This window comes from Paroedura picta, chromosome 14 (assembly GCF_049243985.1).
Source record: "Paroedura picta isolate Pp20150507F chromosome 14, Ppicta_v3.0, whole genome shotgun sequence".
Lineage (NCBI taxonomy): Eukaryota > Metazoa > Chordata > Lepidosauria > Squamata > Gekkonidae > Paroedura > Paroedura picta.
The window spans coordinates 38,122,103-38,142,142 of NC_135382.1; the positions used below are offsets into that span (position 1 = coordinate 38,122,103).

A 20,040-nucleotide genomic window follows, 5' to 3' on the forward strand; every position below is an offset into this window, starting at 1 on the left:
TCTAAAGAAGCCTGGGAGGTATCGACCAGCTTCAGAAAGCAGGAGTATCTTGTGCTTCCAATGTCCAATTTTATTCCGCATAATACATTATGCAGGACGTATCATTTTGGGAGAAAGCCCTGGCCTGGAGACCTAAGACATTGTGCGCTTACAAACCTCCTGCCCACTCCAAGCCAACGCCAGCGACAGAATGCTGGCCAGATGCTGAATTCTGTTAGGAAGTGAAAAGTCCAGAGAAACTAGCAGACTGGAAGGACTCCGAGTGGCCACTGCAGAGAAGCAGCTGGTGGGCTGAAACTTGGGAACGTGGGAGATTAAAGGAGGGTGGAGGCAGCAAGGAGAAATGGTGTGTGTCCCTGTGCCATGCTGAGCTCCTTGGAGGAAGAACACAGCAGGAATGTGACAGATAAAGGTGGCAGGCAATTGAGGAAACTTCAAAGAAAACCAGCGAGGAAAACCTTAAGGATGTAAATAGCTGAATGCTTCTAGGGAGGAGGGAGACCAGGCAAGGGAGTTTCAAGCTGAGAAACCCAGGGGCTGGGAAACCAGGGAGTAACACAGCTGGATGAAACATTCCACAGAGATTGAATTTCCCAAGCCAGCTATCCTTCCGCGATGATGTCCTTGCAGCCGTTTAGCAAGCATTTTGCTCCAAATGACACATTCTGGTCTCTTTGTCTCCCTGCTTCTCACCCAGAAGTCAAGGGAAATCCACACCTCTGACCCGCTGCCTGGCTGGAGATCAGTGTAATAGAATAACCTCTCTCTGCAGGAAATGCAAGACACCTAGGTGGCAGGGCACTGCTATAGGAAAGAAAGGCAGGGTGTTTTAACATGGCACTTTTTAATATATTTCTTCACCATTAAAAAACAAAACAAAAACAGAACAGCAAATTTTTAAACTGCCGTTTTGCTTTCAAAGGTGTGTGCAAACACTACAAAAGCCTTCCCCAAACCTTGAACTGTCCATTTTGTTCATGAAGAAGACCAGCGGAGCGACTGGAAAGCTGAAGGCGCTTCATTCCGCACCTCTGCCGTCTCGAGAGAGCGCTGGAGGCGGAGCCCAAAAACCACAGGTGTGCGTGGAGGATGTTCTCCATGCTCCACCAGAGCAAAGTGCGACATTAGCTGTGGCGATTCCAAGGATGGCCCAATCCAAAGGTTTAGCACAGAACAGTCTGCAAAACAAACACCTTCTTGGGGAAATGTGAAGCGAGGCTGCTTTGCCGGTGCATTTGGACAAAAAGCCTTCCCTTCCGCATCCCCTTTTGTCTAGGTAACTGCGGTATTGATTTACCGTTCCCTTTAATGTGCCAGAGCGCTCAGCTGTGCCACAGTTCTTTTGAAGACGAGGATTAAACAAGGGTATTGATCCGGCGAGCAAGGAAAGGGCCAACCCGCAGTTGACGGGAGTCACTCCTGGCTCGCCACTTCACTGAGGAGAGCTTACCCAAACTGTTAGTTGGAAGCTTTGCCTTCAACGTACCGTGTTCTCTCCCCTCCCTCTCTGGCAAAGGATGTGGGAGGCAGAAGATACAGCCCGAGAGTTCAATAGGAAACCCTGCTGCAATCAAAGGGCGAGAGGGAGGGGGACCCTGTTGATTTGCCAGCAGGGTTCTCTCCCGCTTACTTAAATAGATATTTGCTCCTTAGAGCAGCCCGGTTTATTCAAAGCTTGCTGTTCTTCTGAAACTGAGACACCAAGCTGAGGACCTGATCCGAGGCTTTGATCTGCTTCGCTCCCAGGTAGGCAGCGCTGTTGGGCGCAGAGTCTTCCAGGAAATAGCGGTAGTTGACCATCAGGCCGCAGGACGCTGTGAGGCCGCGAGGGCTCGTGTCCGCCATCCAGTTGAGGCGCCATAACACGGCGCCGTTTTGAAGGTGGAAGTTAGCCACGGGGTTGAGCGCGTAGCTGCGGTGCTTCTCTCCGTAGAGATACCAGGCGCACAGCCGCAGGAGGGGCTGCCGCAACAGCCCCACCAGTCTCTCCGACCTCGCCCACTCATTGTTCGCGAAAAGGCGTTTCAGAACTTCGGCGGCGGGTTCCCCCGTGACCTCGGCGATTTCGCTGAGCTCCGCTTCTGTGAAGGGGCTGCTTCGGCCCACTTCCTTCGATGCTGAGGAAAGGAGCCCGATTAGCCACTTGGTGAATCCCGGAATCGGAGAAAGCGTGGAGAAAACTTTCAGCTGGGGAAATTCCATCTGCAGATTTGAAATTACGGGGAAGGGAGGGAGAAAGTCAAATATCGGATTATGGATTCAGCTGAATAAAAGGCTCCCGACGGCGAAAACAAATGCCACGCTTTGACAAAGAAAACCATCAAAGTATCATTGAAATCAGGAAGAACATGAGTCTGAGATTGCATCACCTTGTGTAGCACACGAGAGAGGGTATTTTCGGTGGCAGCCCCACGATTTGGGAACCATGCCCACAAGGAGGTTTGTGCAACCCCCTCAGTGTCAATCTTCAGGAGGTAGTTAAAGAGTTCTATTTAGGACTACGATATATTTAGTTTTGATTCACGGGCAGTCCGGAGTTTTTAAATTGCAGCATAAGAACATCAGAAGAGTCCTACTGGATCAGACCAATAGTCCATCCAGTACAACATCCTGTCTCACCCAGGAGCCAATAACAGAACAGAAAGGCCAGGACCATCCCCTGATGTCACCTCCTGGCTCTGGGATTCAGAGGTTTAGTGTCTCTGAATGTGGAGGTTCCCCTCAGTGACCGTGGCCATTAGCTACCACTAGACCTATCCTTTTTTGGTAACTATTATTTTATTCATTATTAACCTTTCTTATGCAGTCTGGGCATAAGTATTTGAGGGGCCACCTCTCTGATTATTTTTCCTAGAAAGCTCTCTGATCAATCAGTGCGAATCAGCAAGGGATCCCTGGCCCATCTAGGCCCTGGCTCCTGCCCAGTAGAATGAGCTCTTAGGAGAGAAGAGAACCCAGCCAGAACTCTCCAAGTTCTGCAGGGCCTGCAAGACAGAGTTTTTCCTCCGTTATATCCAAATCCCGGGCCTTCCTCCCTTTGATTCTTCCAATCCCAACACCTTGCTGGCTATGAGTTACTATAGCTTCTGCTGATGTGACAGTGATAATTGCGGTTTTTAAACTATCTTAAATGATGATCTTAATTTCAGATTTGCTAAATTTATCGGTTTTATTGAAATGTATATTGTGGAAACCACCCCAGGACGCTATTAACTGAGAGGGGCAGTATATAAATCCCCACACAAATAAATAAATTAATAAAGATTGTTTTGACTGCGCTTGCTATAATTGTTTCGTTCAGATTGTAAGCTGGCTTGAGTTCCGTAGGGGAGCAAAGCAGCTAATTAATGTCTTAAATAAAGAAATAAGTAAATAAAATCTAAATATATAATAACAATAAAAAAGAAGGATCCCTCAAGTCAAAAAAATGGGCTCAGACACAACTTAGCTTTTCTATAACTGCATTTCAAACCGTCACTGACAGCACATCTGCTCGGGCAGCGAAACTCTTACGCTGACGGTCCCTGGTCTCTCATTTCTGCCCAATGAAATAAGAATCCTCTGCCCACAATCCAAATACTGAGGTAGTAAATTCAATTCCCGGCAGGGTAGTGTTTTAACAACATAAAGCTGTGATCAGTCGTTCCCTTGCGGATATTAGACGCAACTCCATGGATATACAGGTATCAAATTCTTTCTCGGCCCCCTGAAAGTTTCAGGTGAGGGATACAAAATTTATTCCACAAACAGAAATATTTCTGCTCCTGGCACCGCAGGCCCAGCAACCGAGCAACATGACAACTGCCTCTCAGCCTCAGGAAGCAAAATGTACCAACCGTTGCAGAGAGAGAGAGAGAGAGAGAGAGAGATTCTCCCAATTCCTTGGATGCAGAGAAAGAAAACATTGCACAGCAGCCTTACTGCAAGCAAGAATAGAATTTGAGGAAAGGAGTGACAGCAGGGAGACACAGAAAAGCCACCGGCTTACTCCATAAACAAGCGGCCCGCAATTTAAAAAGTGTACCCAATTTTTCTGGCAACTGCAGGACAGGTTGACAGGCATGCAGTATTTCTGGGACCACTGTCACACTAAAGACTCCATACCTTTCTCGGGCGAGCAAAGAATTATACAGCTATCGCCATCCATATTTTCATGGAATCTGTGGCTGAAACAGGACAGGCTTCTGCAAAGGTGCTCGTAACCTGAATGCCAGAGTGTCACAGCCTGAATGAATGCAGTGGAGACTGGAGTGTTCCTGAGTTATGGCCAGAGCCTCACAAAGCCATGTAGCCAGTTAGCAGGCCTCTGCCTCCTATCCGTCTACCCCAATGGTAGAGCCATGCTCTTCCACCGCATCCCTAAGCTTAATCATCTCATCCTGTTTTCCATCCCGCTCCATTTTCCATCTTGTAAGGCTCTCACGGTGATGTACAAGGATAAAAAGCATGCTTACGCCACGCGCGCAAAAACCATCGGCAATAAATGCTAGCACTAAAAATTCCAGCAATTAAAATGTGAAAGGTTCCGTTTAGCAACAGGCTCAAAACATTCCGGACAGTTTAAACGAGAAAGAAAACTAACTATGCGTGCATACACCCAAAGACCTACTCCCCAAAAGCCTAGAAGAACAAAGATGTTTCTAACTGGTACCTAAAACTTAGGTAACAGGTGTGCAACAGTGGGAAGGCTTCCAGAGTCAAGGTCAAGATGGCACTTGCACCTTAAAGACCAACAAAATCGGTGCCGGGCTATGAACTTCTGTGCATCACAGCTCACTTCTTCAGATACCAGGAGCCTCCACAGAGAAGGCCCTGTTCTCTGATTATCATATTAATATTTGGGCGGTTTCCTAGGGGAGAAGGCAGTCCTTAAGATACCCTGGTAACAGTCTATTTAGGACTGTAGATATAAACACCAGCACAGTTGCAGCTAAATGTTGAAAGAGGATGTCTAACTAGATGATCTTGAAAAGCAGACTTTTTTCCCCCTCTGAAACATGCATTGCCAGTTAAACTGGAGCCAGGGCAGATTAATGATGGGGTAGAGGAGAAAGTCAAAAGGATATCATCACTGAGGGAAAAGATGCTATAAAGACAAACTGGTGATTAAAGGAAGGTCATGATTCCCTTCTTTGTGTACTTAAACTGGATCTTTTTCTGCTTAGCCATTAGCTAAAATTCGAAGTTGAGCACGACATAAAGGAGGTCTTAGCCCAGGGGTAGTCAAACTGCGGCCCTCCAGATGTCCACGGACTACAATTCCCAAGAGCCCCTGCCAGCGAATGCTGGCAGGGGCTTGTGGGAATTGTAGTCCGTGGACATCTGGAGGGCCGCAGTTTGACTACCCCTGTCTTAGCCACATGAACTGGGGAGGGGGGTTCAGTTTCTTTAGAAGTTTCTGTCTACAGTACGTCTGGATTGACGGATCCCGATTTGTCTTTTAATAGTGTTTCTGTTGTTTACTGCACACCAAATAAAACTTTGGCATAATTTATGGTGTCAAAGCATACTGTGCGGCTGAGGCGGGGGAAGGAAAGAAAACGCAAAAAAAAAAAATTAATCATGTGCTTCTTTTATTTTAAAGAATGACAAGACAAATTTGGCAAAACAACCCTGTTTTTGTAGTATCTCATATCTGATGAATGGCTGAATTTAGAAGCTTATCTTATGTGGCCAGTTCCTGAAGAAAATAATAAATAGGCGCAGTAAAGCATGGCCATTTATGCTGCCGCTAAATTGATGTGCTACTTTCCAGGGCTGCTCCTGGTAGAGATCCGTTAATGTTTATTTCCTTGTCAGAAACCCACAGGCCATTAAGAAGCAGGCGCTGGGTTCATTTTGCAGCCGCTGCTGCAGAGGACTGCAGAGCCTTCTCGGTTATCAGTGACTCATCTAAAACTCTGGTGCATTGCATTAGCCAAGCCAAGGGGAATGGAAGTTCTGCCCCCATATTTCACCCAGAAAAACAAAGCTGGAGTCAGGAAGGGATCCTGGGCGTAAAGGATTAAGACAGCCTCAGCAGCCTCAGGAGAAAGGAAGGCTCTTATTCAAGGTTCCTTGGTACTTACCTGGCACGGCGGGAAAATTACAAAGATAGGGTTCTTATGGCACTATAAAAGACTGAAAAGTATTGTAGCGGAAGCGCCCGTGGACTAGAGTGCCCTATGAGAGAGGCACTGAAACAATCTTAACTAGGGGCTTGTGGGGGGTTTGTTGTCTTGTCTGAGAAAAAGAAACAGAGCCATCCCGAGGTTGGCTACTGCGCAAAAATGTATTTCCAAAGACGGTTGCATTTTCCCAGCCCTGAGCACCGTTTGTGATTTAGGCATTTCGTAGCTGCCCTTATGATGCGCTTCTGCAACTACCACACTGGGAGACCCGACAGGTAAAAGAACTAAGACAGTCATCTTCACTAAATAAAGTGTGCGTGGGGGGGGGGGGGTGGAATCAGGTAGCAGTTCCTTTTACAGCTTAAGGCCAACTGGGAACAAAAGAAATACTGTCACAACTTAGTCAAGATGAAGTATTCAAACTGCCTTCCCAGCCTGAACAAGGATATAATTCCACAGGTTACAGATCTCTTCTAGCCTTTTTCTGACGTTTCCTCTACGGCACGTGCTTGGAAACAGACACACACCAAAAACAGCACAAATAAATTTGAGAAAGCAATGCTAAAAGCGGCTCCAGACAGACACATTACGAAATGAGTTCATTTTCTGCCATCTAGGACACAGCTCAGCAAGGGCACGGGCCATACAAGAATGTGCAAGTAGATAGTAAAAGGGAAGAGCCCCACAAGAAATGGGACAAGGCTGAAGTAGGATGTAGGTAAGACATCTGTTCCTCTCTCAGCTCCGATGGGGCTCCTCAGATTTTCAGGCTAGCGTAGTACTGTTACACATTCTATTTGGTTGTTGTTGCGGGGACGGGGGTAACTATCAAGGTGCAGGTGACCTATAGGGTTTCCAAGGCAAGAGACAAATAGAGGTAGTCGTCAGACTTCCCCATGTCTTCTGCCATGCTCGAGATCTGACGCTGCCCAGATGGCTGCTTTGACATCTCAAGGTTGTTTTGGTTTATGACTCCTAGCTTCACATGGATATTAGCAAGATAATAATCCGTCGTTTTATACTGAATCTAAACAATTGTCCCCCTGGCAGATTATAAAAGACGCCTCCTAATAACAACCAGGTTCTCTGGGATTTTAAGCCACTGCATTTGTTCACTTAAATATTCCTAACTCACTTTCCCCTCATGGGCTGAAGGTGGGTTCATAAAATTTCCTGCCCACACACGCAATGCGTAGAAAAAGTCAGCGTTCCAAGAAACAAAACAACAACTAAGCTGAATGTCCAGTTCATCACATAACCCCCTGGTCGGTTCTGTTTTCCCTTCTTAATGTGACTGAAGATCCCTTATCAATGGCTGAGAGTTAAAACACAGCTCCGAGCTGCTTAAGCCAGGGGTAGTCAAACTGCGGCCCTCCAGATGTCCATGGACTACAGTTCCCATGAGCCCCTGCCATTGTAGTCCATGGACATCTGGAGGGCCGCAGTTTGACTACCCCTGGCTAAAAGAGTTAGAATTTGCCATCACTGCAATACAGACAGCTCAAAACATCTCCCCCCCTACCTTCAGATACAGCCACAATGGCAATAATTTAACATGTTCTTTTACTTGGGAAATTAAAAGTTACAGAAGCTTGAAATTAAGTGATTTGGAATTAATCAAATAGATGAGAGAAAACAAAGCAAATAATGATATATCTTATTTTCTCATGCACTGTTTACTCCCCAAAGGATATTTCAGAACCAACCACGAGAAATGTATTACAACACATTAATATCTATGGGAATGAACCCCAGGAAATGGAGCAGTACCAAGCAATTCAGTTTGATATTTAAATGAGCAGGCTGCACTTTTAATAAGACAACTTCTTAAGTTATCTGCCTTAAATAAATCGGGTCACAGCATTTGGCAGCTCAAAAAAAGAAAAGGCTTCTTTCCCCTACGCCAAAAGTGCAACTCACAAAGCCTTTACACAGCCAGTGACCTCACAATGCAGTGTCACTGAGACTCACACAACCGGATAATAGGTGGGTCATCTTTTTGCGCACGTAACATATCCAATTTTGAACGTGGCCCCAGTTGCGGATCAATAAATCTACACAAAAGAGCCACAAGGGAGAGATTTCTACAGACTTGGAGGGAAAATACTCAGGTTTACAGAAAAATCTGACAATCAAAAAATGGATTAAAAAAAAAAAACTTAACCACAGCTTAAAGGGAGGGGGGTCATCTGAAAACTCACAACAGTATGTGGCAAGAACTCAGGGGACACTTTGAGGAAGGAGGCAGCGGGGAACCTGAGAGTAGCATCACTGCTGAGTAGGGAAGCAAGCAAGCAAGTGGTGGCTTAACTACGTAATCCTGGGCAAGCTCTACGTAAACTGCTTCTGCATATCCACTAGTGCTTCTGAGTGTGCAGGCATGCCCACACATGCTCAAGACCATTCAAGGATGCCCGTGGTACCAGTTTTGCATCCCCCCAAAATCGCTGAAAGAACTGAGGAAATACAGGTAATGTTTTCACACCTACCTGAAGTTCTTTAACAACTCGTTTAATGAGGTATGTCCCCAGCTCTACGCCCTGCAGGCCCTGCTGTGTCAAACTGATGGAATAAAAAATAGCTGTATTGATTTTGTTCAGATTCTCCTCTTCTTGGGAAGGAATCTCTTTCACTATGCCCTAGGAGATGATGGAGAGAATTAGCGACAGTGATCACCGGTCAAAGTTTCACGTTCCATAAATCTGGGCTGCAACCCTGTGAACCAAATGACTTGCTGCACAAGCTTGGCGGGGCATTGAACTTATTGTTAATTGCCCAGCAGCTCTTTGTGTATCACATATCAAGCCACTTGTGAAGCACAAGAGAGTTTGAGGAACAGCCTGTGGTTGTTACACAGATGCAAGAGTTTCCACTGGGCATATGCAGAGGACTCTGGACTCTGTGATTTCACCAAGAAAGAAGTCCACTGCTGCAAAGTATACAGGGTATTCTAAACACCATAGCTTAGAAACCCAACCATGACTGAGTGTATTTCCAGTATGCAAACGCAGTAGCATCTGGAGGTGAAACGAGACCTGTAGGTATATTTTCTCAGTACCTCACACCAACCCATAATAACCACAGACGCTAGCAAACGCTCTTCCAAACATTGTCTCTGGCTTTCCAACCAGCCACAGTGGTGGTCTGTCAACCGAGATCTCATGCACAATCATGTTTACCCGCACTTTGGTGCAACTACTATATTGAAGGGCGCCGTCAGAAACGTCATGAGGAAAAGTCAAACTAATGATCAGATTGTCTTCTATTGCACTCAGAAATACAGGTAAACGAAAGAAAATATAGTCCCTATCCTTCCCCAGCAAGTAGGCACAGGTGAAGAATAACATTTATTCTGAGACAGCTAGGAATTTAAGCATTACTAACATGGCATCATCATCATCATCATTATAAGCAGCTTTTATCCCAACTGCTGGAAAGGGATCCATGAGTTTCTACTAAGAAATTATTCCTGCTATGTCCGGTATTCTTGGGTCATGGAAATGAAAAACTGCTTGGAAATTCTGTGCAGCGATGAACTCAAGACCCGATCTATGATTAAGGCCAACCATCAACACACAGGGCTGGTTCTCAACCAAGGCAGCTCTCCAAGGCACTGGGGCAAGACCACGGAGGCTCAGCTTGGTCTCTGTGTACTTGGTCAAGTACAGCCTTCATATTCCCACTTCCTCTTTAGCTGGCTGGCAACACCAATGCCTTCAAAGGCAGACACTGTGGGGCTTCGGGCCCTTGGGCCAAAAATGTCCCCTATGCCAGCATTATGACCCTGAATTTGGCGTCTGCCAAGGAATTGGGCTATACCTGGATGCTGCTGGAGATCTCGTCCGTAAGCGCCACATGCAGAACTATCAAGGGCTCGCCGGGTATCGTGCAGTGGGCAAAGTAGTAGCACCTTCGATAAGGCCCGACTCGGCGCTTCATATCCATCCAGTTTCTCACAGGGTGCACGGCTTCACTGCTGCAACGAGGCAAGGATGGCCAAGTGAACAGTTTGCATATTAATACCCAAGTGAAACATTCATTGGACAACTGTTACTTCATGCTCAGGAACTGAGTTTTCTTTACGCCATACATTTTTCTCATGGGGACAGCAATACTACCCTGGATCCGTACAGGAAGCCTCCCTGGGCACTTACTCGCTGATCTTTTGAAGAATTTCACAAGGCGACTGCCACGTCACTCTCTCCAAGTTTAGGAACCCGGCAGAAAACCATTCAGAGAGCATGTTTTTTAGCACGCCGTTCATTTCCTGGAGTGACAGAGAAGTGGGGAAATCTTTCATCAGTGCATCCAAAAATCCGTAACGATTTGGTTTTGTTAAGACCGAAGAGTCGTAGGATAGTATTGTGATATATATATATTTTTAATTTTAACGTAAGTACAATTTGCCAGGTGCCCAACCAGATGTCCCTCCAAAAGTGGGACAATCTGGTCACCTTATATAAGAACCATCTCTTCTTCAGTAATCTCAGGGCTCTCTCACCCTCACCTCCCACCCAGGGTGTCTGTTATGGGGAGAGGAAAGGGAAGGCGAATGTAAGCTGCTTTGGGACTCCTTTGGGTAGAGAAAAGCAACATATGAGAACCAACTCTTCTTCTTCTTCAGTAATATCAGGGCTCTCTCAGCCCCACCTGCCTCACATGGTGTCTGCTGTGGGGAGAGGAAAGGGAAAGCGACTGTAAGCCACTTTGAGACTCCTTTGGGTAGAAAAAAGCAGCATATAAAAACCAACTCTTCTTCATAAGGCAGTTCTCAAATGTTCCACCCATAGAAAAAGAGGCAGAGAGCCACATGGCTGTTTCTCTAGAACTCCTCAGGTAGCTTGCTAATCCTGCCCAGCTAATGTTTGATACATGCTCCAAGGCGGATGATGCCTGCAGAACTGGCTCTCAAGCAAGCTGCCTCACCTGACATACACACAAACAGAATCGGGGGTGGGGGTGAAGGGTGGAAGAAGAGATCAGATGGGTTGGAAGCCTACAGATGTCGATCCTTGATCACCGGAGCTCGCGTGAGGCTCTAGTAAGTGGCTCTCAGGTAAACTGCGGAGCTGTTTTTTCCTACTGTTCCACAGGGTGCAAACAGAACGACATTTTCAAACCTCTACAAAGCGGCAGACGGTAGAACTAAAAGCAGCGGCCAATGAGCCGCACGGTAAGTGACAGCTGCCACAAGTCATTGCTCTTCCCGAGGCCAGACCAAGAACGGCTCGCTCTGTGGGGGCCGCAGCTGATGAGAGGTTCAGCATCAGCATGTCTCAACCTCCGGGGATGCTGCAGGGAGAAAAGATCTATCTCTTGATGGCCTTACTACTCCAATTGGCTGCCATTTATGGCTAGGCTCTGACTGACCTTGTGAACAGTTTCCGCCGCAGTTACTGGGTTTCCAAAAGGATGCCCCCAGTGGGTCATTTCCAAAATCTGCAATTGCGTGCCTGGCAATTATTCAAGGGGGGGGGGGATCAAGAGAAGAGAGTGATCATTGTAGGTGTGACGGTAACTACCAGAGCCATTAATGACCAGGCCCAGAAGGGACAGGAGCTAACATCTGCCTTACACCTAATGTTTCCATTTCTCTTCTCATTATATTGCATTATATTGCAGTGTAAGTTGCCAATACACTTCGTTCACCTCCCTTTTGGTAGTCTTCCTTCTCAGCCTGAGCAAGGAAATGTGACCAATAATAAATATTAACTGCTGTCCCAACTTTATGGGGTGTTCAAGACGAGGGATGAGCACAGGTGGGTTTGTCTGTGCCTTTTTCTATACAGCAATCCTGGCCTTCCTTGGTGTTCTCCCCCACCCTCGAGAACGAACACTGACCTATCCTGCTTAGCGTCTGAGCTCTGAAAGGTTTGAGCTACTCTGGCTACTAAGTAAGTATCACTACCTGCGATTTGTTATAGAAAACAATGGCCTCCCCTGAAGGCCCCAATCCGATGGCATGCCTTTACCTCTCTACAGAACAAAGGCTTCCCTACCCGCCGACAGATTTATTAGGAAAGGCAAATGGACAACTTCACTGAACGGTGATCTCAGAAAAATCTCAGAGCAGAACCCTCTCAAGGTCTGTCATAATGCCCTTGCAGCGATAGAAGAAGAAGTATTTAAGAAGGCACGCGTTCAAAAAGGAGTCCATAACACAGGCATATTTCGTTCTGGAATAACCCTTCCACAGCTTTTAATTAGTTCCTTCCCCTTTAAAAAATTCCAAAAAACAAAAGTAACTGAAGTGTATTAGTGATTATGTCTACATGAATCATTCCCGCAATGGAGAACCTGGTTCTAAAGCTTCCTTCAAATAGCCATGCAAGTTTTTAAAAGAATCTTAATGTGCCAATCAATTTCTTATTAATGACATTTCTCTTTTAATTTTTCCCCATTTGCTAATGATTGAAAGGTCAATTAGGTTGCTTTCCTTTCTACATACAAGGAAATGCTACAACCCAATCACACACACACCCTTCCTGGAAATACCTAGAGAAAGAGACCTCACAAATAAGCATCAAACCCTCCAATAAAAGAAGAGGTGCTAACTGCTGGGAGAAAATCCCCAGAGCAATTCTCAGTCTATCTAGTAGCGTAAGGCCAGTAAAAAGCATTAGTGGGCTTGTGCTTAAAGTTTATCCAGAAGACAGAAAACTCAGAGTGTTCTTAACAGTTATTGGGCTGGAGAGATTATGCCGTCATCTGTTCTTTTGGCTGTTTTTTGGCTTTTATTTTCCAGTTTTGTTGGTCTGATTAGGGATTTTATGGATTTTATACTGTATTTCATGGATTTTATATTGTGAACCGCCCTCAAATGGTTGTCACAAGGGGCAGTATAAAAATCTAATTATAAATAAATAATCAATAAATAAAGCTTTGCTAAGTAAGGGAGACACCCTGGTACCTGGTTCCCCAAACTTTTCCCTTTCCTCTTCTCTGTTCACAAACCCCTGGCCCAGATCTTGCACACACCCAACCTACAGGCAGCCTTCTAGGATGCTTGAGCATCAGGGTTTTAATCAATAGCAATATAAGAAGATGTGGAGGGGGGGAGGCTGATTTCCTCCTAAAACCATACACAAGCCAACATCAGCTCACTCCTTCCAAAACTGGTTTCAGATGCTTAAAACTATTACTCCTCTTCAGCTATTACAGTAGCTGCTTTTGAGAACCAAGGCAAGTTTTTATAGTAGCTGGTGATGCTTTCGACGGAACGAGACCAGCCAACTGCGCGCATAATCTTTTGCACACCTGTGACTTGGCTCTGTGTTGGAGCAGAGTTCAACTCACACACAAACACAATCAGTTGCCTTCTACTGAATCAAACCAACGGTCCACTTTGGTCAGTTCCATCTACTCAGACTGACAACAGCTGTCCAGGGTTTGGGGCAGAGGTCTTCCACATCGCCCACCACCAGATCCTTCTAGCTGGAGACGGGTCCTGGGACTTTCCGAATATCAAGTAGATGATCCACCACTCCCCCCCTCCCATTATGGAGAGACAGTACTGTGCACAAATTGCCTTCTCAATGCAGGCAAACCCAAGTAAATGCTGCCTCTGAAATTCGATAACAATACAATTAAATACTTCTCGCTTTCCCCACAATTTGTGTTTCACCTGCAAAGCTCCATCTACCCCCACAGATGCTGGTGCTGTGACTGTTTTTAGACATGACATCCCTGCACTGTTCACATGACTTACTATCGCTTTGGCTACAGAGACGCTTCAAGTTTTGCAGGTGACGAGACTTAAAAAGGCATTCCGAGGGCACATCACCGCATGAAATAAAAGCAAAATCTCCCAGGCTCTCAAAAATAGATTGTCCTCCATGCTACCAAAGTACTCCCCCCCCACCCCTTTCTTTTTATATTCTCGGTGAGATTCTTTTTTTGCCAGGAAGTCTATCGCTGAACTTTTGCTGGCAGACATGCCTGAACAGAAGCACTGCACCCAGGTCAGAAGTATCTATCATCTTCCACAAATTCGGCAGGAAGACATTTACTGTTTCTTAGCAACTAGCCACAGAGGAGTCTAGTCATTTTCTCTGGGCCACTGCTCTTGATCCCCGGTGACTGTTTAACCTTAGAATGCTAACCTCGAATACAAATTCATCCAACTTTTGAGGGATGTGCTGCAGCTGTCCACGGAATGCCATATTTGGAATTTCCACCTAAATGCTCAGGGGAGTTTACAATTTGTACAGACATACCGGATTGGTTCTACCAACGCTTGGGAAAACTGGCTCATTTTGGTTAGTGTTCAACTGATCTCGGCCTTGGCTGCAACAAGAGAATGAGGACAAATAGCTACTAAAAAAGGATAATTCAATTGTGCCCCAAGCAACACTTGTGCCCTGACTGACAAACCGATCTAATTTATGACAGCAGTATGCTCAAACCATGAACTACCTGGAAGTATCGCCCAATAGCAAAAAGGACATAAATAACCTTATGCACAGGAGGGGGAACTGACACGAGATGCCCTGCCGCACAAGCTCCAAAAGAGCCAGGCAGCCACGTGACAGTGTAGGTGCATGAGTTCAATGCGGAGGTAGTGCCTGACCCTGCTGGAGCAGAGCTTGCTTCTCCGCCTTGCCTGCAGAACAGAAATTTCACACAAGATTACGTTGCTGCACTGGCAAGCATGGAACAAACTTGGTGATCTATTTTTAAGGCCATCTTATCACACACAAGCTCAATCTCCAGCATGAATTAGCAGTGCTCTCCCAGCTAAACCAGGGGGGTTACACAGTAGCTAAAGCAGGTTTACAGGATCAGGCCATTGGTAGGCCTGGTTTGCAATGGTACATTAACTTGCTGCTGGGTCCTACATAACTTATCCACAAGTGCCATTACTAGATGACTATTTTAAATCCTGCTATGCAGAATGTACTGAGATTTTTGAAAAGCATCTAAAAATCTCTTCTGGGGGAGAAGAGACCCAGGCAACTTTTTTGCAAGGGCGAGGAACACGTTCCTAATTTATGGGCATTCAAACATAAACCTTTTAGAAACAAGCTTCAAGTTACCGGTCTTAGGCAAGAACAGAATTTGAGTTCTTCATTATTTAAATGCTGGGGGTTCCTCTTGCACTGACATTTTTAGATTATGCACGCTATGAACATGGCCTGGAATAGCAGGGAGAAACAGGAGGCTAGAAGGCTGCACCATCTGACCCACCCTTGTGATCAGCATAAGTAACTTTTGTAATTCTGAAGGGCTTGTTTCAAACAGGCACAAAACTTTGGTTGCCGGAACCCTGAAATTAAAATATTGTTTCTAGCATTATGCACTGAGTGCTGCACAGATATGCAGGGGGTCAAATGCACTTCATAAGCAACACCCACAAACCACATTCATGGGAAAGCGTGGGTTTCTTTTTTTCTCCTCCTTAATGAGATTAATGGACAAGCCTCTTAAATCCCAAGTATGCAGATGTTTGTGGGGACACATTTGGCTTCATCCAAGGGCGAATGCAGAAATAGTTTTGCTGTCACTTTTATGTTCTACTTTAGCATTCCTTGCAAATGCCATTGGATTATTAGCACGGCCATACTCTCTGCAGGATATACTGCAAATAGATTTTTGGCACCGACATGTGAACTCTGGCCTAGTAAGAGTGCCTGCCAGTTCTCTTCAGGAGTGTCACATGCTGTATGAAAACATGTGACAAGTTTTGGCCCTATGCAATGTAAGCCACCTACAACTTTTTCCTTACTTCACTCTGCCCTAACACCCACGCACTGACAGCAATATAGAGGGCAGAACTCTCCTTAGGGCAAGAGAAACTTTGGGCACTTTACAACCAAAATGCTATTACAGAGCAAGCTTTTATTAATTAAAGGCCATCTCCTTCAGATGCTAGCTACAAGTGTTTAGCCTGGCAAAATGAGTGAGGTCTTCCTCTGTTTGATTGTCAAAATATTTAATTTCACAAAAGTACACTTCGCCTTGTGCTTCCTGGCCTATTGAGTCCGTACTTTTTTTTAAAGGAAACGAGTCTCCCTGTATAAAATGTCTCATAGTGAGGATACACTCACTGCTTCTTAAGAAGTGGGCTGCCACTCAGGAGAACTTATGTTGGAATAAAATTCTGTAAGTGTTTAAGGCACCACAGCATTCCTGTTTCTTCATCACATGGGGTGGAGAACGATGCAAAGGAAGTCTACAGGTTCAATCCCTGGCTCCTCCAGTTAAAAGGATCAGGAAGAAGGCGATGTGAAAGCTCTCTTGTCTGGGACCCTGGAGAGATCGACAGTTAAATCCGCATATATAAATATATTGCTCTGAGCGTGTGCGTCTGTGTGTGTATAAAGGTAAAGGTAAAGGTATCCCCTGTGCAAGCACCGAGTCATGTCTGACTCTTGGGGTGACGCCCTCTAGCGTTTTCATGGCAGACTCAATACGGGGTGGTTTGCCAGTGCCTTCCCCAGTCATGACTGTTTACCCCCCAGCAAGCTGGGTACTCATTTTACCGACCTCGGAAGGATGGAAGGCTGAGTCAACCTTGAGCCGGCTGCTGGGATTGAACTCCCAGCCTCATGGGCAAAGCTTTCAGACGGCTGCCTTACCACTCTGCGCCACAAGAGGCTCTTCGTGTGTGTATACACACACATATTAATTTTGCTTTGGGCATGTATATATACATATACACACATACATACCTACCTATATATATAGTTGTCAATTTCCTGCATTTTGCAAGGGGTTAGGTCCTTGTCAATTTCTGGGTAGTTGTCAATTTCCTGCATTCCACTAAGCCTTGGGTCCTTGTCAATTTCCTTAGAGAGCCAGTTTGGTGTGGTGGTTAGGAGCCCCGACTTCTAATCTGGGGAGCCAGGTTTGATTCCCTACTCCTCCCTCACATGTAGCCAGCAGGGGTGACCTTGGGATGGCCACGGCACTGGTAAAGCTGTTCTGACCGAGCAGTTCTGTCAGAGCTCTCTCAGCCTCACCCACCCCACAGGGTATCTGTTATGGGGAGAGGAATGGGAAGGCGACTGTAAGCCACTTTGAGGCTCCTTCGGGTAGGGAAAAGCGGCATATAAGGACCAACTCTTCTTCTCTACTCTTCTCTACCCTGGAGGCCCCTTCCAACTCTCGGGTTCTCCACGTGCATGCACACCCATTACTACCGCAAAAGTAAAGTACCGACAAAGCAGCAGGTGGAAACTGACAGCCAATTTTTTCAGTAAAAACAAGCGAACCGCTGAAGCAGCGCATGCAAACGATGCAGGGGTCCCGGAGGGAGCCGAAAGGGGCTGGTGGGCTGGTGGGCGGGGGTCCAGGGGCGATTTGGGTCTCCCCCCCTTGCTCACCCTGAGGTGGGGCCCTTCGGCCGGGCGGGCGGCCAGCGCCTCGAGCAGGTCCCCCCGCAGCAGCACGAGGAAGCGGAGTCCGCCGTGGCTGCGGCCGAGGTGCTGGAAGAGGCCCCGGTAGCGCGGCGTGAGGGCGTGCCGGAGGCGGCCCTCGGCCTGCAGGAGCCCCGCGTCGCCCTCCCCGCGGCCTTGGCTCTGGCCCTGCAGGCGGCCCAGCCTGGCGCCCAGCTCCGCCGCCCGCCCGTGCTCCACGCCGAAGTCGCGCGCCAGCAGGCCGAGCAGCTCCGCGCGGGGGCGGCCGGGCGGCAGGCCGCGGTAGAAGGCCATGAACTCCGCGCCGACCGCCTCCGGCGCCGCCGCCTTCTCCCGCGTCTCGTACGGCGGCAGCGGCGGCACGGCGCGGCGGAGCGCGTCCTCCAGGCCGGCGGCGCCCGAGCAGGCCTCGGTCGCCATGGCGACGGCGCTAGGCCGCGGCCCGCCGGAAGCGCGCGGGAGGGGCGGGGGGGCCGCGAGCAAGAGGAGCCGCCGCGCCGCCCAGCAGGGACCCCAGCGACGCATCCCCGCACGCCTCGCGCCCCGACCAGGCCTTCGCTCGGGCGGAGGGGGAGGCCGAGGATGCAATTGGGCGCTGCCGGGAACGCCCCTCGACAGCGACCAATCCGAAGGAAGGGTGGGCGGGGAAAGCGGGGCGCCATGCTGAGTGTGGCCGCCGTGCGCTTCCGGGATGCAGGGGCCCGCCACGTCTAGGAGGTCAAGAGGCGGGAGGGTGGTTCTTTGGCGCCGCCTGCGCGCAGGTGTTGCAGGGGTCTGGCCACGCCCCCTGGAAGAGAGGTTGCCAACTGTGAATGGGAAATTCCTGGGGATTTCTGGGTGGGGGAGGAGTTTTGGGGAAGAGAGGAAGTTCAGGAGGGATGTGATGGCATAGAATGCCTTCCAAAGTGGTCCTTAACGCAGGGATGCCAACCTGCAGGTGGCACCTGGAGATTTCCCACTGAACGGCTTTTGGCCCCTCTCCGGAGAAAATGGCAGCTTCGGAGAGAGGGCTGTTTGACGCCACACCCTGCTGAGATCCCTCCCCAGCCCTTTCAGTCCACAACCATTTCCCACCCACAGCTGGAAACCCAAGAGCAATGGAGAAACTGTGACTCAATGGAGGAACCTCTCCTTGGTGTGCACAACATCCCAAGTTCAATCCCCGCAGTTCCAGTTAAAAGGACCAGGCAGTGGGTGACGGGGGACACTGAGATCCTGGAAAGCAGCTGCCAGTCTGAGGTTGACAGTACTGATCCTGGTGGGCCCAGGGCTAGACTCAGTGTATGGCAGCTTTGTGGGGGGCTTCAAATCACAAGTGCAGGCCAGTAAAGAATAGAGGGCAACCGTAGAGGCAGCCAAAATTTTGAATTAAGGAGCTTTCACGTTGAACAAAACTACCACTCTCCACCCACACATTTTGGTACAATGGGGTGTGGGTTAGACCTAAGGTTGTTACTAGAGGCAGAGAAATTCCTAGAGATCTGGCAAATGCTAAGGGTGCATTTCCCCTGGAGAAAATGGATGCTTTGTAAGATTTGAGTCTGTGGCATGGTACCCAACTGAAGCCCTTCTCCAACCCAGGCTTCATGCCCAAATCTCCAGGAGTTTCCCAATCTGAGTGCCCCTACCTTCTCCTCATCTCCTGCTGGTGGCCAGAGGAAACCTGGCCACCCCAGATGAGACCTCAGTGGGGTATAATACCATAGTGTCCAGAGGAGCCATTTTTCTCCTGGGGATCTGATCTCTGTTATCTGGAGATCAGTTATCATTCCTGGAGGCTTCCAGGGCCCACCTGGGAGTTGGCAACCCTAGTTTGACCTGCTGTAGAGCTACAGACGAGGAAGGTTTGTGCATGAGGAGTGTAGCCCTCCACAGCATTCAGCCAATGATTGCCGGGTGACATTTCCCTTTCCCCCTCCTTCCCCCTTCTCAAAGGTGCTCCAGCTTTCCAAAGGTTAAAGTTCTGTTTGTAGATTCCGGGCCAAATTAATTTCCATTGGAACACGGGTCACGGAAGCCCGTCTCCAGAATACTTCGGTAATTGGGTGCGGCCATCTGCAATTCCGCCGCCTCCCATCAGAACAGCGGAATGCTTAAATTAGCAGCTCAGCACAGTGCCTTGAAAACACGGCCGGCCCATTTGCCTTCTCAGAGGATGCATGACCTGCTGCCCCAGGAAATCAAAGTCCTTTATTACCAAGGGCCTGACATAAAATAATGGTTTTTGGGACGAAGGCTGTTACATTGTCTGCCAAAGGCCCACATTCTGACCTTGGGGGACTTATCTGTCGTTCCTCTTGACTCCTCGAAATTGAACCTCCATATTTCAATCAGGCCGCTCTGATGACTTCAGAATGGCCTGCAAAGGAAGCCACAGGGAAGAGTGGGTTTGGAGAGCCGGCACTGAAACTGTTCTGGTGGTATGCGAAAGCAAACCAGACAAACACTGCTCCGGTTCACGTTCCCCCCTAGAATACTTGCTCAGCTCCTCCTTTCCCTTTCGGGCATCTGTGGAGCAGAAGGTAATCTCTCCGTGGAGATCCCAGTTTTCCCCCCCCTGGGAAACTGATCTC

The 20,040-nt window shown here is 47.8% G+C and overlaps 1 protein-coding gene across 1 annotated transcript; it reads right to left on the bottom strand.

Annotated features, from left to right (window-relative positions):
* Positions 1 to 827: 827 nt before the first annotated feature.
* On the bottom strand, positions 828 to 18,023 carry MLYCD (malonyl-CoA decarboxylase). Its single transcript, XM_077309844.1, has 5 exons — positions 17,435 to 18,023; positions 10,265 to 10,377; positions 9,930 to 10,086; positions 8,600 to 8,749; positions 828 to 2,202 (listed from the first exon to the last, which is right to left on the bottom strand). Exons 1-5 carry the CDS (start codon positions 17,990 to 17,992, stop codon positions 1,669 to 1,671), a joined length of 1,512 nt encoding a protein of 503 aa, XP_077165959.1. The 5' UTR covers positions 17,993 to 18,023; the 3' UTR covers positions 828 to 1,668.
* Between the last annotated feature and the right edge of the window lie 2,017 nt (positions 18,024 to 20,040).

Excerpts from the sequence above, each read along its gene's own strand:
- MLYCD (XM_077309844.1), bottom strand. The coding sequence starts at position 17,992 with ATGCGTCGCTGGGGTCCCTGCTGGGCGGCGCGGCGGCTCCTCTTGCTC. Across the intron at positions 10,087-10,264 it reads ATTCTTCAAAAGATCAGCGA|CAGTGAAGCCGTGCACCCTG; the intron begins GTAAGTGCCCAG and ends GCCTCGTTGCAG. Across the intron at positions 2,203-8,599 it reads GAGTTGTTAAAGAACTTCAG|ATGGAATTTCCCCAGCTGAA; the intron begins GTAGGTGTGAAA and ends TCAAATCTGCAG.